Below are 14,805 nucleotides of genomic sequence, written 5' to 3'. Positions count from 1 at the left end.
TCCCCAAGAACAAAGGTAATGAACGTTTTGGAAAAATATATAAAAGCATAATAAAAAAATCATCTATAATCTCAATATCAGATATAACCCTCATTAATATCTTAGCATACTTCTTTAACAGCTTTTTTTCCTCACATATTTGAGATCATACTATGCCGATATGCTTTTTTGTGAGGTGTGAATGATAAAGCTACAGTTTAGGCATATCACTTTTTACCTCTTTACCCTGATTTAATTCACAGCATTCATCAGTATGTGATATATTATATATTTAATTATCTTTCCCATATAAGCTCTATAAAGATAGGAACTTTGTTTCGTTCACTACTGTATGCTTAAGGCCTAGAAGAAGGTCTGGCAAATAGGAGACACTCAAACTTGTTGAAAATGCTGGGGGTTAGTCCAGGGGCATAGTGGTTAAGTTTACACGCTGTACTTGAGCAGCCCAGGGTTCACAGATTTGGATCCTGGGCACAGACCTAGCACTGCTTGTCAAGCCATGCTCCGGTGGCATGCCACATAAAATAGAGGAAGATTAGCACAGATGTGAGCTCAGCAACAATCGCAACAGATTTTTAGCTCAGGGCCAATTTTCCTCACCAAAAATTAAAAAAAAAAAACCAAAAAACCAAACAAAACCCCACCACACAAAAAAAATGGGGGCGGGCCCCATAACTGAGTGGTTCAGTTTGCATACTCTGCTTTGGCGGCCCAGGGTTTTGCTGGTTCAGATCCCAGGCAGGGATCTAGCACCGCTCATTAAGCCATGCTGAAGCAGCATCCCATATAGCACAACTAAAAGGACGTATAACTAGAATATACAACTATGTACTGGGAGGCTTTGGGGAGAAGAAGAAGAAAAAAAAAGGAAAACATTAAAAGAAAAAGGACAGAAACTGTGTATTTATTAAGGATCTTCCAAAAAGATATCATAACATTTCCTAGCACAAACACCTGACCAACAAGGAGTAAGGGAAACCAGTTTTAAAGCTCACAAATAATCTCCATAAAACAGCTGTCTACCAAAGAATCCTGAGAGGAGGAAGAAATCTTTTTTGCCCCCAATGACCCATTCATGACCCATAAGAATCAAGCTCAAGCTCACAGAAAACTTTCAAGAGATACTCATAGATAATCTGAGGTGTAGATGTTGGTCATCAATAAACGATCCACTTTCTCAAGCTGGTCTCCAATTCACTCACTCACTCACTGACCCACTCATCCACTCAGGTTTACTAAGCATCTATTATGTCCAAGGCTAGGTACTGGGGATTTAGAGGGGAATAAGACACAACACCTACCTCCAAGGAACTCCTGATTTAACTGAGGGATATACACGTGCACAGTAAGTGTTAAGGTTCAAAGAGCAAAGGAGAAGCAACACCTAGGTTTATGAGGAAGAAGCAAAGAAGTCTTCACAAAAAAGGTTTCACTTTCTTTTACTTGTGGACAGAACGGAGGTGGGAGAAGAGGGAGACATACACACACTATACACAAATACAGTCATGAGCTACATAATGATGTTTCAGTAAGTGACAGACTGCGTATACGACAGTGGTCCCATGAGATTAGTACCATGTGGCCTAGGTGTGTAGTAGGCTATACCATCTAGTTTTGTGTAAGTAAACTCTATGATGTTCACACAACAAAATGACCTAATGAGGCATTTCTCAGAATATAGCCCCTTTGTTAAGTGACGCATGACTGTACACAAATACACACCTGCTCATGCACACACATTTTTTTCATTCAAACAGTTAAGTGGTGGGACTGGCTCGGTGGCACAGCAGTTAAGTTTGCGCACTCTGCTTCAGTGGCCTGGGGTTCGCTAGTCCGGGTCCTGGGCAGGGACCTATGCACCACCTATCAAGCTAAACTGTGGCGGCGTCAAACATACAAAATAGAGGAAGATGGGCACAGATGTTAGCTCAGGGCCAGTCTTCCTCAGCAAAAAGAGCAAGTTTGGCAGCAGATGTTAGCTTGGAGCTAATCTTCCCCCCCACCAAAAAAAAAAAAGTTAAGTGGCCTTGAAGAGACAGTTATGGTCTGTGGTTTGCGGAAATGGAGAAAATTAGAGAAAAAACATGAAAGAAAGCAGAGGCTAAGAACAGTAAAATATATGAACATCTATGTGCTTAGCCTGAGTCATTGTCTATAAAAACAAAGACCTACTTTGTATTTTACTACTGCTGGTGTCAAAGATGCTCTGGGGAGGCCATGAGCTCCCTTCTACATCCTCAGGATGTTATAAAGCTTTGGTTAAGAGCTGGAAAGATTGTGCACTTTCAGAGTCAGGCGTCAGTAAAATAGTCCATGTAAAAAATTTTCTGACACTGGAACTAATCTCATTTATAATGAAGTGGAAAAAGAACTTTTACAAAAGTCAAGACAAAAATCTCTCTCTGTATTGTCCCTATTCCACTTGGAACTAACAAAAAGTATACTACAAGTAACAGTTTGTGTTTGGAAACCATTAAATTAAAAAGTAGTAGTAGTAGTAATAATAATAGCAGCTACCATTTACTGTGATAGGAACCACAATAAATACTTTAACATACATTATCTCATTTAATCTACACAACAAACCATGAGGTATAATTATCAACCTCATTTTATAGTTTAGGAAACTGAGACTAAGAAAACCTAAGGAACTACAACTTTATCTGAATAAGTTCAGGCAGTTAGACTCAAGCACCCACGTTCTAATCACGACAACCCCTCCCCTCTGCAGACTGTTTATGTTTGCAATCAATTCAAAGTCTTAGGACAATGTGGCAGACGTTGAGACAAATCATCGGTTCATTTCTTCAGCAGTGAATTGCTAAGTGTCTGCCATGTCCCAGAAGCTTGAGGGTAGAAGAGTAGGGATACAACCAAGATTCCCAGGTCTCTACTTGGGCAACTGAGTCGATGGTAGTACTATTAACAGAGATGGGACATCCAGAAGATGTCTAGTATGGTTTTATATTTCACAGGGTGGACAACTTTACTTTCAGACATATACCTGTGACACATTATGTAAAAGATCATCAAATGTATATACATATACAGGCGAGCCCCAGGGCCTAGTGGTTAAGTTCAAGGCACTCCACTTTGGCGGCCCAGGTTCAGTTTCCAGGCACAGACCTACACTACTCTATTAGTGGCCATGGTGTGCTGGCAGCTTACATACTAAAAAATAGAGGCCAAGAGTGGCATGGATGTTAGCTCAGGGCAAATCTTCCTCAGCAAACAAATACACACACACACACACACACACACACACACACACACACACACACACACATATAATATAAATAATATATATTAATAATATAGACTAAATAATATACATAATATATAAATGATAATAAAAATTATACACACATACACACATATCTGGAGCACAAGGCTAGTGACTTAGACTTGTGGTTAGTAAAACAATCAAATGTTAAGAAAGACAACTCTGGCAGTCATGTAGATGATGGACTGGGAGGTAAAGAGACTGGAGGCAATTTAGTATCATAGTCTGGGTAAAACATGATGAGGACCGAAACAAAGCTGAGCATAAGGAGGAAGAGACACAGTCCATTTGGGGATTAAAAAAACAGGACTTGGCAATTTATTGGAGGTGAGGAATGACAGAGAAGAAGTCAGGGATGATTGGCTCGAGGTCAGTAATAGTGTCATTAATACAGAAAGAACGTAGGAGGAGCTAAAGACTTGCTTTTTGTTTTTTTCATACTATATTTTGAAGGAGAGACTAATTAGAAAAGATGATTACTTCAATTTTAAGCATTGTTAAGCATGACACCTAAAAGGAAATATCCAGCAGGTAACTTGAAGGTACTGGAGGCTCAGAAGAGAATTCAGGACTAGAGAACTAAATTGGAGTCATCAGGAAATAAGCTGTCGTTGAAGGCACAGAACTGGACAATGCCACCACAGTAAGTTAGTATTCTGAGAAGAGTAGAAGCACCAGGCTAAATACAAAACTAAAAAGATAACCTCTACTCTTCAGCTTTTCTTCAGGACACTGAGATTATTCTCTTGCTCCTGTTTTGAATAAAAGGAGACATCTGTCCCAGATACCTCCTGGGAGCAAGCCATCCTGAGGCAACAGAGACCAGCACAACACAGGGCAACAGGAAAATCTTTTAGAACACACTAGATGAGCAGTTCTCAAAGTGTGGTCCACGGACCCCAGAGGTCCCAAGGCCCTTTCAGGGAAGTCTGTAAGGTCAAAACTATTTTCAGAACATGAAGATGTTACTTATCTTTCTCACAGTCCTGAGCTCTGCAACAATTTTGCAAAACCAGTGGTGGGGAAAACTGCTGATGCCTCAGGGGGAATCAAGGCGGTGGCACCAAACTGTCCTGGCTGGTAGCCACTCTAATTCTTCACCATCACAAACTTGCAGGGGGGAGAAAAAGGCCAATTGTAACTAAGAACGTTGGTCCTTGATGAATCAATAAAAATTATTAGTTTTAATAAATTGTGACGTTAGGTACACATCTTTTTAAAATTCTGAGCAACAAAATATGCATAAAGCAGTTCTGCTGAGTACCAACAGACAGTTATCTGGAGGAAGAGCACTTGCATGATGATCTGAGAAACAAGATGAACTAGCTGCTTTTTTCATGGAACGCCATTTTCACTTGAAAAAAGTGACAGATAAACAAGGGTTATTCAGATTTGAGTATTTGGCAACATTTCCTCCAAAATAAAGAAAGTTGAGTCTATCACTTTAAGGAAAAAGATGAGATTAGAGACATAAATCAGCATACAGATGGTATGTAAAGCCACGAAACCAAATGAGATCCCCGAGGGAGCACAGACCGAGAAAAAAAGAGGTCCAGGGTCTAAAACTTAAAGCAACACAACATAAAGAAGTTGACGAAAAGCAGAAGTATCAGCAAAGGAGACACAAGGAATGGCCAAAGGGGTTGGTGGAAGATCAAGACCGCATCCGGATGTGGGTCCATCTATCACTACTTCTTGAACTTCGTAAAACAGCTTCCTCGCTCCATGTCTTGATTTCCTTGTCTGTACAATAACACCAATTATCTCACGCAGTTGCCATGAGAACTAAATGAGACCAAGTATGTACGAGAAAATGGAGTGCTGGAACCATGCAACTGCTCAATAAGTGGCATCTATTATTATCATGATTAACAACAATAAATCTTAGCCCCCTCCCAGGCTACTATAGTCATTTATCCTACCACTTTATAGGACATGACCTGGGAACTGGAACTGAAAGAGAAGACTAACAAAAGCAATAGAAACTTTCTACAGTAAGGCTGCAATCAACCACTTCAGCCTTAACTTGTCTATTTATCTATAAACAAGCTTTATCAACATGTCTGGGTTTTTTTTAAAGATTTTATTTTTCCTTTTTTTTCCCAATGCCCCCAGTACATAGTTGTATGTATTTTAGTTGTGGTATGTGGGATGCCGCCTCAGCACAGCCTGATGAGCGGTGCCATGTCTGCGCCCAGGATCCAAACCGGTGAAACCCTGGGCCGCTGAAGTGGAGCGCGCGAACTGAACCACTCGGCCATGGGGCCGGCCCCTGGTTTTTTTCTTGAACATGCCTACATGTCCTGCCTCCATTCCTTGCTCATGCTACTCTGTTCGCTTTACATATTCTCTTTCCATATCTACTTATTAAAAATCCTAGCCCATTCTTTCAAGGCATACCACAAAAGCAACCTTCTGCTTTGAAGTCATTCATGATTTATCCCAAATAAAGGTGACCTCCCTTTCCTTTAAATTTTTGCAACTTTAATGAATTCTCAAAGCACTTGTCATTCCTTAGTGTAGGCAATCAGGAGTTCATCATAAATGTATTAACTTTTCATTTTATTCTCTTAGGTTATCCCTTCTAATCATACAATATCTCCGGCAATATATTATTTTATCAGTTCAAGCATGAGAGTCTAAAACAGCAAATGTATTTTAAAAAGATATAATTTAACTACTATTACTAGAATAAGCCTTTTAGAAATCTTATTTGCTACCATTCTAAATGTTGGTTTAAATCAATACCCAGGACTACATTAAATCTTTTCTATAAATCTGCTTTTTACATTCCTTCTTGCTATTCATTTGGGAAGCTAATTTTCAACTGAAAACAAATCACACACACTGCTAAATCTCATCTTGTTACAATTTGTACAAGAAATCCAAATTGTGAAGGCACTTCTACTAATTGTTGTTTTTGCTCATAATCCTCAATTTGCCACAATCAGCAAATTTATGTGCTGAATAACTCACCCCTATTTTCATGTGGAAAAATAAAGCATCTTATTTTCAGCATGATATTTACATGTTTTGAGACCACTTTCCTCTAACTCCCTGCTCTCCTACACAATAGCTGGCCTGTTTGCTTAATTTTTAAATGAACAGAGAGAAACAAGCGGAATTACTTAGTCGAAAAAGCATTAGATTCTGTCAGACTTCGGTTTGAATCTTGGCTTCACCTGATTAAAATCTAGTAAGCTGTATAATCTTGATCAAATGACTTAATGTTCTGGTCCTCAGTTTCCTGATCTTTAAAATGGGAATATTACTTAAAAGGATATTGAAACAATAAATGGAAAATGAGACACCATAAATAAGGCAGGAAGACTGGATGCTGGAATAACATTTAGCTTTTCTCTGCATTATTAAGAAAACCTAGCCACTATTTGTAAAACTATTATCATTACCTACTGGAAGCCACTAATTTTTAACTTAGGCCAAGATCCTTAAGAGCCAATGTTGACTTTGAAATTGCTAAGCAACACTGCCTTTTATAAAGCAAAAAAACTTTTATTGGCTTTACCGATATTGGCTACAGTAAATGCTAGTAAGATATTTAACATCAACAATAAATGAGATAATGAATGATAAGTAGAAAGTGATACACAAACATTTATCATTATTGTTACTAGTAGATTAAATTGGATATAACTGTGTGATAATTTTAAAGCTATAAGTAAGTAAATAGGAAAAATATATTTGGAGAGCAAAAAAGCTTTAAAAAAAGGGTAATGTTTACTGTCCAAAGAAACTGATAAATTATTTCCTTACCTGAATCACTAGCTGCAACAACAACTGTTCCACCAGGAGCAAAAGGATCATTGTGCTTCAATGTTTCTACCTAAACAAATTACACAGAACCATGATTGAGAGAGGCAATTTATAGCTGAAGCCTCACTGCCACACCAAAGAAAATATTTATAAACTCTAAATTAATTAAGGAATACAAGGCATCAGGAACAAATGTTCCCCACTATTGATTTGCAATCTTATTAAATCAAAAAGATATATATCATTTTCCAATCCTCTTTTTGTGAAATATAACATCCATTCAGGAAAGAGTATGAAACATATGTACAATTTAATAAATAAGTATCAAGTGAATATCCGTGTAATCATCTCCCAGGAAACTGCCAACACCTCAGAAGTCTTCATGTGCCTCTCCCCAGTCACAACTCATCTCTGCTCTGTACAGATAGTTACTATCCTGACTCTGGTGGTATTCATTTCTTCATAATTTTGCTACCTGTATAGATACACACTATTTTAACTTTTTATTTTGAAATATTTTATATTTCTGAAACAGTTGCAAAGATTATACAGAAAGTTCCCATATACCCTTCACCCAGCTTCCTCTAATGTTAATGTCTCATATAATCATGGTACATCTATTAAAACTAAGGAATTAACGCTGGTACAAAACTATAAACTACAGACTTTATTTGAATTTCAACAGCTTTTCCATTAATCTCCTTTCCCTATTCCAGGATGGCATGTTGCATTTAGGAAGCATACTATTCTAACTCTTAAATATCCTAGTACTTACATAAGAAAATGCTAGATTTCCATTTTCTAATTGTTACCTAAAAATAATTCTAGTATTCTGCCTCCTGAAGGAAACACACAGGCCTGAGAGACAGAGAGTGAGCGAAGGTAAGCATGCAAGTGTGCTTCCTGCTAAAAAGATCCCGCCACTTTCAATAACAAGCCATGTAAAAATCTGGACCGAGTGGCAAGGGTGAGTGGCTACAAAGAGTGAGGTCTTTACCACACACCAGAGATTCCTGCTACTGAATTGTCTTCCTACTTTACTTTAGTTTTTAATCAGAGTCAAACAAATTGTAATTTAGGAAGATGACTGAACTTTCTCTTTCTGGCATAAGGCTCTTTTTAAGAGGCCAGCCAAAAGTCTCGGCAGACAGTTGGGTGTGAAAAGAGTTTGGAATATTTATCTCCTACTCTGACTCATGGCTATCAATGTCCCTGGTATTACAAGCTTTATTTGTAATCATGAAGAAAGCGGATATTACAATGTCAAAGGATACTGCAGAGCTCAATTTATAAATTTCTAATTAAAACAAATGTATTTGAAAAGAGAAAAGTAATGCTAACCAGGATTTCTAGTATATTCTCTCTTTATAGAAGAGGATCCATTAAAACTACCAGCAGAAAGAAGTAATTAATACTAATGAAGTTTTTAGAACTGAAAATGATAGTATTTAACTAATGCCAATGTATTATTCTAAAACTAGCACTCTATCTTATACTCTTGATTACATCAGCTGAATGAATAAACAGCAATCGAAGAAAAAAAATTAAGCTGGTCTGTATAGCAAAGTAACTTTTCATAGTTCCTAACAGTCAAAATACCAGTGTGAGAGACAGCCACTAACATGATAACTTAAGTCACCAAGTATTACTGCTTCTTTTCAACTTTAAGAGAAGGAAAAACTACCAGGCCTGTTTTTTTTTGTTTGTTTGTTTGTTTTAAGATTGGCACCTGGGCTAACAACTGCTGCCAATCTTTTTTTTTTATTTTTTTCCTGCTTTATCTCCCCAAACCCTCCCTGTACACAGTTGTATATCTTAGCTGCAGGTCTTTCTAGTTGTGGGATGTGGGACGCCACCTCAACGTGGCCTGACGAGTGGTGCCATGTCCGTGCCCAGGATCCAACCCTTGGCCGCCGCAGCGGAGCGCGCGAACTTAACCACTCGGCCATGGAGCCGGCCCCCAGGCCTGGCTTTTAATGATAGATTGCAGATTTTATTTGCCATTACAGCAAGAAAGAGAAAAAGCTTGCCTACGTGCATGTCAGGTTTAATTACTATTCCTTCATCACACACAGTGGTTACTCTAAAAACAGGCCACTGGGATAGGAAGGGGAACAGGGTAAAACTGTGCAGCTCACAAAGGAGTAAGTGGCACAAAACTCTCTTCAGTTTGATAATTAGGCAATTTAGTACACAAAAACAATTTTCATAACTAAAATTCAGATGGTATGATTTTACAGAGTTGTGTTTCAAAATCCTCCCACAAGGTCACCTAATTTATCACTGAAATTCTCTCTCTCCTACATCAGCTCTCCACTCCCTGCTTTGATGGAATGACAGCACCCACACAATGGGGACAGTAGGAAATGACAGTTGTTTGTTTTGATTTGGTTTGGTTTTTTAAATTATGTCCCTCTGAGAGCAGAGACCAGCCTTGAGGGAATAGGAAAGACTTTTGGGCAGAGATTAATGTCTGGAGGCACAATCAGAGGCCTGTTTGAAAAGAAAGATGATCATAAAAAACAGAGGCTTTGCAGCCAGGAGGAATGACATTTCAATCTCTAGACTAGAGTGGTGAAGACTTCAGATTTTGGTCAGATAGACCAGAGTTTGAATCCAGTTCTACCACTTCTTAACTTACTACCACTTAACCGAAATCTCATCTACTTTATCTCAAAATGAGGATAACAACATGAACCTCACAGAATTACTGTGAAGACTAAATGAGGGAACACATGAAAAGAGCTTAGCACCATGCCTGGCACAGAGAACAGATTAGATAAATGTAGCTATTATATTGCGAATTTGGTTTTATTTTTTTGATGAGGAAGATTGGCCCTGAGCTAGCAGCCCTGCCAATCTTCATCCACTTTGTATGTGAAACACTGCCACAGCATGGCTTGTTTTCTTTTTAATGGAGAAATTTAGAGCTGTCAGCAACGGCGACGTTGCTTTCAAAAACTGGGGAGAAAAGAGAAAAAGCAAGCAGAAAGGATGGCAGAAAAACTTCACCAGGGGAGAGGAACAGGAGAAACTTGTTTATTTTTATATTAGGAAGAGTTGCTTTGGCTTTCTTGTTCTTTAAATGATAAGAGTAGAGAATGAGAGGAAAAGAATTCAGGTTGCAGCGAATTTTAGAAGAATTTGGCACATGGGTCCACACTAAAAACTAACTGTTGTAGGAAAACACAGTATCCAGTAGCCTGTGGAAACCACAAATATTCAGTTACAGAGGCATTTGCTCAGTTTTACATCAATGGAAAATACCGGTTGTTGGCCAAGAAGCTTTTTACCGAATACAGTAAGGAAGCAATTCAAGAATATCAAAATCTATTATCTTTTAAAGAATCGATTACTCTTTCAAGGAAATATTCTTTTGTTTAAGAAGTTTATTGGAAGAACACAGGGTAGCCCACAGACTGGGAGTGGGAAGAAGCATCAGGCTCAGAAAGGAGAGTCCCAGGCATAATCGAACAGACAAGGCAGGATGGGGCCACCTGGCAAAAAGCAGCTCCATGGTATTTTTTCTTGTCTTTTTTTTTTTTTTTTTAAAGATTGGCACCTGAGCTAACATCTGTTGTCAACCTTCTTTTTTCTTCTTCTTCTTCTTCTCCCCAAAGCCCCCCAGGACATAGTTGTATATTCTGGTTGTAGGCCTTCTGGTTGTGCTATGTGAGATGCCGCCTCAGCATGGCATACCTACTACCTCACAAGGCTGATGTGAAGATTAGAAAGAATGAATGTAAAACACACACAGAAGTACCTGGATCATACTATCTAATAGTGATTGCTGTAGTATGTATGTTCGCAAGAGAGTCTGACATTTAGTGGGAATTTGTACTTTTTTTTACAAGATTAACATTCCAGATGTGTCTATAAAATAAATGATTTTACTTTTCTAAAACATCAATGATGTTCCTTTTAAATTTATTTTCATTATTTCAATAAGGCATACGAAACATTTCTGAAAAGCTTTACTTAAGATTCATTTACGGATTTCCAATAATTTATTTTAAATCTCACCAATGAGACATTTGGTCTTCTGAAGGATGAGCTGGCTTTCTGGATAAGTTATTCTAGTCAACTGTGAAATATCAGTCCGAATCAAAATCTAGATGGGCTACAGGAGGCCGAAATTTCTATACGGCCCATTAGAAGTAATCTAAAAGAGGATTCTTCCATCACTGTTTACTTCAAGAAACTCAGTTAGGACACTTGTTATCCATTTCACCCTCCCACTTACCGATGTATTACTGCTATCGCTGGTTGCACAGAAAGGGTCAGTACTTGAAGTGGCAAAAGGATCAGTAGAAGACTGCTTGAAGAAACAGTCAGATGCAAATGGATCTGAACCTTTGAAAGGATCACCTCCAAAAGGATCTAAGAAAATACAGCACAAACATAAGAGACTATTAACTATTACACTAAATTTCCTGTCACCTGAAGGCATAACTGCCTCAATTAAAAGACATCTTGAACTCCTGCAGAATCTAAGGTGCTTTTATTATGACTATTAATCATAAAAAAAGTAGAGACAGTTGCACCTAGTTACATAGGTCTTTTTGTTCTTGTTGAGGAAGATTCACCCTGAGCTAACATCCGCTGCCAATTTTCCTCTTTTTTTTTTTTTTGTATGTGAGCTGCTGCCAGAGCAAGGCCACTGACAGGCAGGTGGTTTAGGTCTATGCCTAGGAACTGACCCCGGGCCAACAAATCAGAGCAAACCAAACTTAACCACTACGCCACTGGGGCTGGCCTCTTTTTTTTTCTTTTTGTATGTGAGCCACTGTCACAGCATGGCCACTGACAGACGAGTCGCGTAGATCCACACCTGGGATCCAAACCTGGGGCGCTGAAGCGGAGCACATCCAACTTAACCACTAAGCCACCGTGGCTGGCCCTAAATGGTTTTAATGAACATTCTTTCCTACTTGGTCATCGTTAACCCAAAGCAAATCAATAATTCCAACACTTACTACTCAAATGTTACCTGTGTGCTAGGTTTAATAATTCCTCTAAGCTGGTAATCCTAATTTTGGGTGGGGATCACAGATTCCTTTGTGGCTTTGATAAAAGATACAGAGTCTTTCACCTAATAAACTTATTTTTTTTAATTAGCATATAATTTCAAGGGGTCCCATTTTAATTTAAAAAAATTATTTTTTTCTCCCCAAATCCCGCAGTACATAGTTATATATTTTAGTTGTGGGTCCTTCTAGTTGTGGCATGTGGGACGCCGCCTCAGTGTGGTCTGACGAGCAGTGCCATGTCTGCACCCAGGATCCAAACCAGCAAAACTCCAGGCCGCCAAAGTGGAGCACGCAAACTTAACCACTCGGCCATGGGGCCAGCGCCATGGGGTCCCATTTTAAAACCCTTATTCCATGCTATCACAACTAAGGAAACAACAACAAAAAGTTCTAATTGTATTTCTCTCCCTGAGCTGAAGGGAAATGGTCAATAGTTTGGAACTGGTTTGGGAAGCATAACTAAATGGTACACAAGATTTGCTTTATTCTAACACAAAAATTCCAGAGAAAGAGTATCTTAAAAAGTCTGACATATAGTAATTCTTTAAGATGTTTCCTTTTCCCTCATTCATATGAATAGGCTGTAAGCTTAGGAAAACAGAAGTTCTAAACCCTGAAGTAGTGTAGATCGTTATACTCATTTAATCCTTGGCTAACAAGGAGAAATCAGTCTAAATATTATTAAAAGCATCAAAGTATAAACACTAACGTCGTTTTTAAAAGAGTAAAACTGACAGTTTACAAAGCAAATTCACAAGAATCTACCACTTTCTGAAAATACCACATACAACATCAAGTGGGGCCTTAGATCAGTTTCAAAACTGAATAAAAAGGTAGTCCATTTCCTGTAACTACCCAACTGTGATCTCTCATTCCTAAATACAACAAAAGTTTATAATTAAGCAGAACCAGACTAAAACTACATGGACCTCAATAATATAGTGACCAATTTTTCCAAAAGTATACTAACCAATTTTCCCAAAAGGATCATCTTTGAAAGGATCACCTGTGATAAAATAAATAAGCAGAAATCAAAATAACAATATTCACTGCTGTGACACCATTACTGAAAGGGTAACTTTAAAACAAAAGCAAAGTTTCTCAGAGCAAAGTTTGTTTCACTAACTCTATCAAAGCATATGAAACAATGAATGTCATCTACCTCCAGGAAATACTTAAATAATAAAGAATAAAGACAGAACATCAACACACCTCATAAAAGAGGCAACATTTAATTTGAGTCAAAATTTAATTATACTTACCCTTTGATCACAATCTGAGGTTCCAGATGGAAGGGAAAAGACAAGCACAAGAGCAAGAATTTTACTAACAAAAATCTCTACCCTTCACAAGAGTAATGGATGGGTATTACCATCACCACTTCAGAAACGAAAGATGCTGAGACTCACTGAAGTAAAAAAAAAACTCTTACAGAATTGAAGAGTCTGAAACACACCCTTCCATTTATGGTCATTTGATTTTTGACGAGAGTGCTAAGAAAATTCAAAAGGGAAAGAACAGTCTTTTCAACAAATGGTGCTGGGAAAACTGGATATCTATATGCAAAAGAATAAAAATAAAGTTGGACCCCTATCTCACACCATATACCAAAAGTAATTCAAAATGGATCAAAGATCTAAATGTAACAGCTAAAACTACTAAACTCAGAAGAAACCATAACGGCAAATCTTCACGACTTTGGATTTTAGATGTGACATCAAAAGCGCAGTGACAAAAGAAAAAATAGATAAACTGGACTTCATCAAAATTAAAACAACACAAAATACAAGAAAATATTTGCAAATCATATATTTGATAGGGGTCTTGTATTCAGAACATGTAAAAAACTCTTACAAGTCAAAAATAACAAGTCAGACTTCCCAATTAAAAAGTGGGCAAATTATTTGAATAAACATTTCTTCAAAGAATATATGAATGGCCAAAAAGCACATAGAAAGATGCTCAACAACGTTAGTCATTAGAGAAATACCAATCAAACTCACAGTGAGATACTACCTCATACCCACTAGGATGGCTACCACCAAAAGGATAGATGACAAGTGTTGGTGAGGATAAGGAGAATCTGCAACCCACATACACTTCTGGTAGGAATGTAAGTGGTACAAACACTTTGAAAAACAGTCTGGTGTCCCTCAAATGATAAACACAGAGTTACCGTATGAACTGATATATAATCAGGAGAAAGAAAAACATATATCCACGCAAAAACTTGTACATAAATGTTCATAGCAACATTATTCACAACAGCCAAAAAAGTGGAAACAACCCAGATGTCCCTCAACCAATGAGTAAGTAAAATGTGAAATATCCATCCAATGGAATATTATTCATCAATAAAAAGGAATGAAGTACGGAAACATACAACACAAGTGAATCTTGAAAATATTATAGCAAGTGAAAGAAGCCAGATGTAAAAGATAACATACTGTATAATTCCATAAATAGGCAAATCTACAGAAACAGAAAGTAGATTAATGGTTGCCTAGAGCTACAGGTTAGGAGAATGGGAAGTGACTTCTAATTGGTATGGAGTTGCTTTATGGGGTGATAAAAAACATTCTAAAATTAGATTTTGGTGATTATACAACTCTGTGATATACATGTGATGTACGTGTACAATTTAATATATCTTTTAACACTTTATATATCTCAATAAAGATTTTTTAAAAAAGAGTTCTAATATCTAGACTCATTTCT

At 37.7% G+C, this 14,805-nt stretch overlaps 1 protein-coding gene across 7 annotated transcripts in view; it reads right to left on the bottom strand.

Moving 5' to 3' along the window:
- The window catches only part of EPS15 (epidermal growth factor receptor pathway substrate 15), a 129,618-nt gene that overhangs the window by 11,531 nt on the left and 103,282 nt on the right, over positions 1-14,805 (bottom strand). For all 7 annotated transcript variants that reach the window (XM_070609674.1, XM_070609676.1, XM_070609675.1 and 4 more), the window contains exons 19-21: positions 13,058-13,093; positions 11,301-11,437; positions 7,058-7,127 (exon numbers count right to left, since the gene is read on the bottom strand). In XM_070609674.1, the coding sequence (XP_070465775.1) occupies positions 7,058-7,127; positions 11,301-11,437; positions 13,058-13,093 (243 nt within the window). The remainder of the gene's footprint in view (positions 1-7,057; positions 7,128-11,300; positions 11,438-13,057; positions 13,094-14,805) is intronic.

Source organism: Equus przewalskii, chromosome 2 (genome assembly GCF_037783145.1).
Source record: "Equus przewalskii isolate Varuska chromosome 2, EquPr2, whole genome shotgun sequence".
Taxonomy (NCBI): Eukaryota; Metazoa; Chordata; class Mammalia; order Perissodactyla; family Equidae; genus Equus; species Equus przewalskii.
The sequence above is the reverse complement of the archived record's forward strand: the minus strand, read 5'-3'. Positions and strand labels throughout refer to the sequence as shown.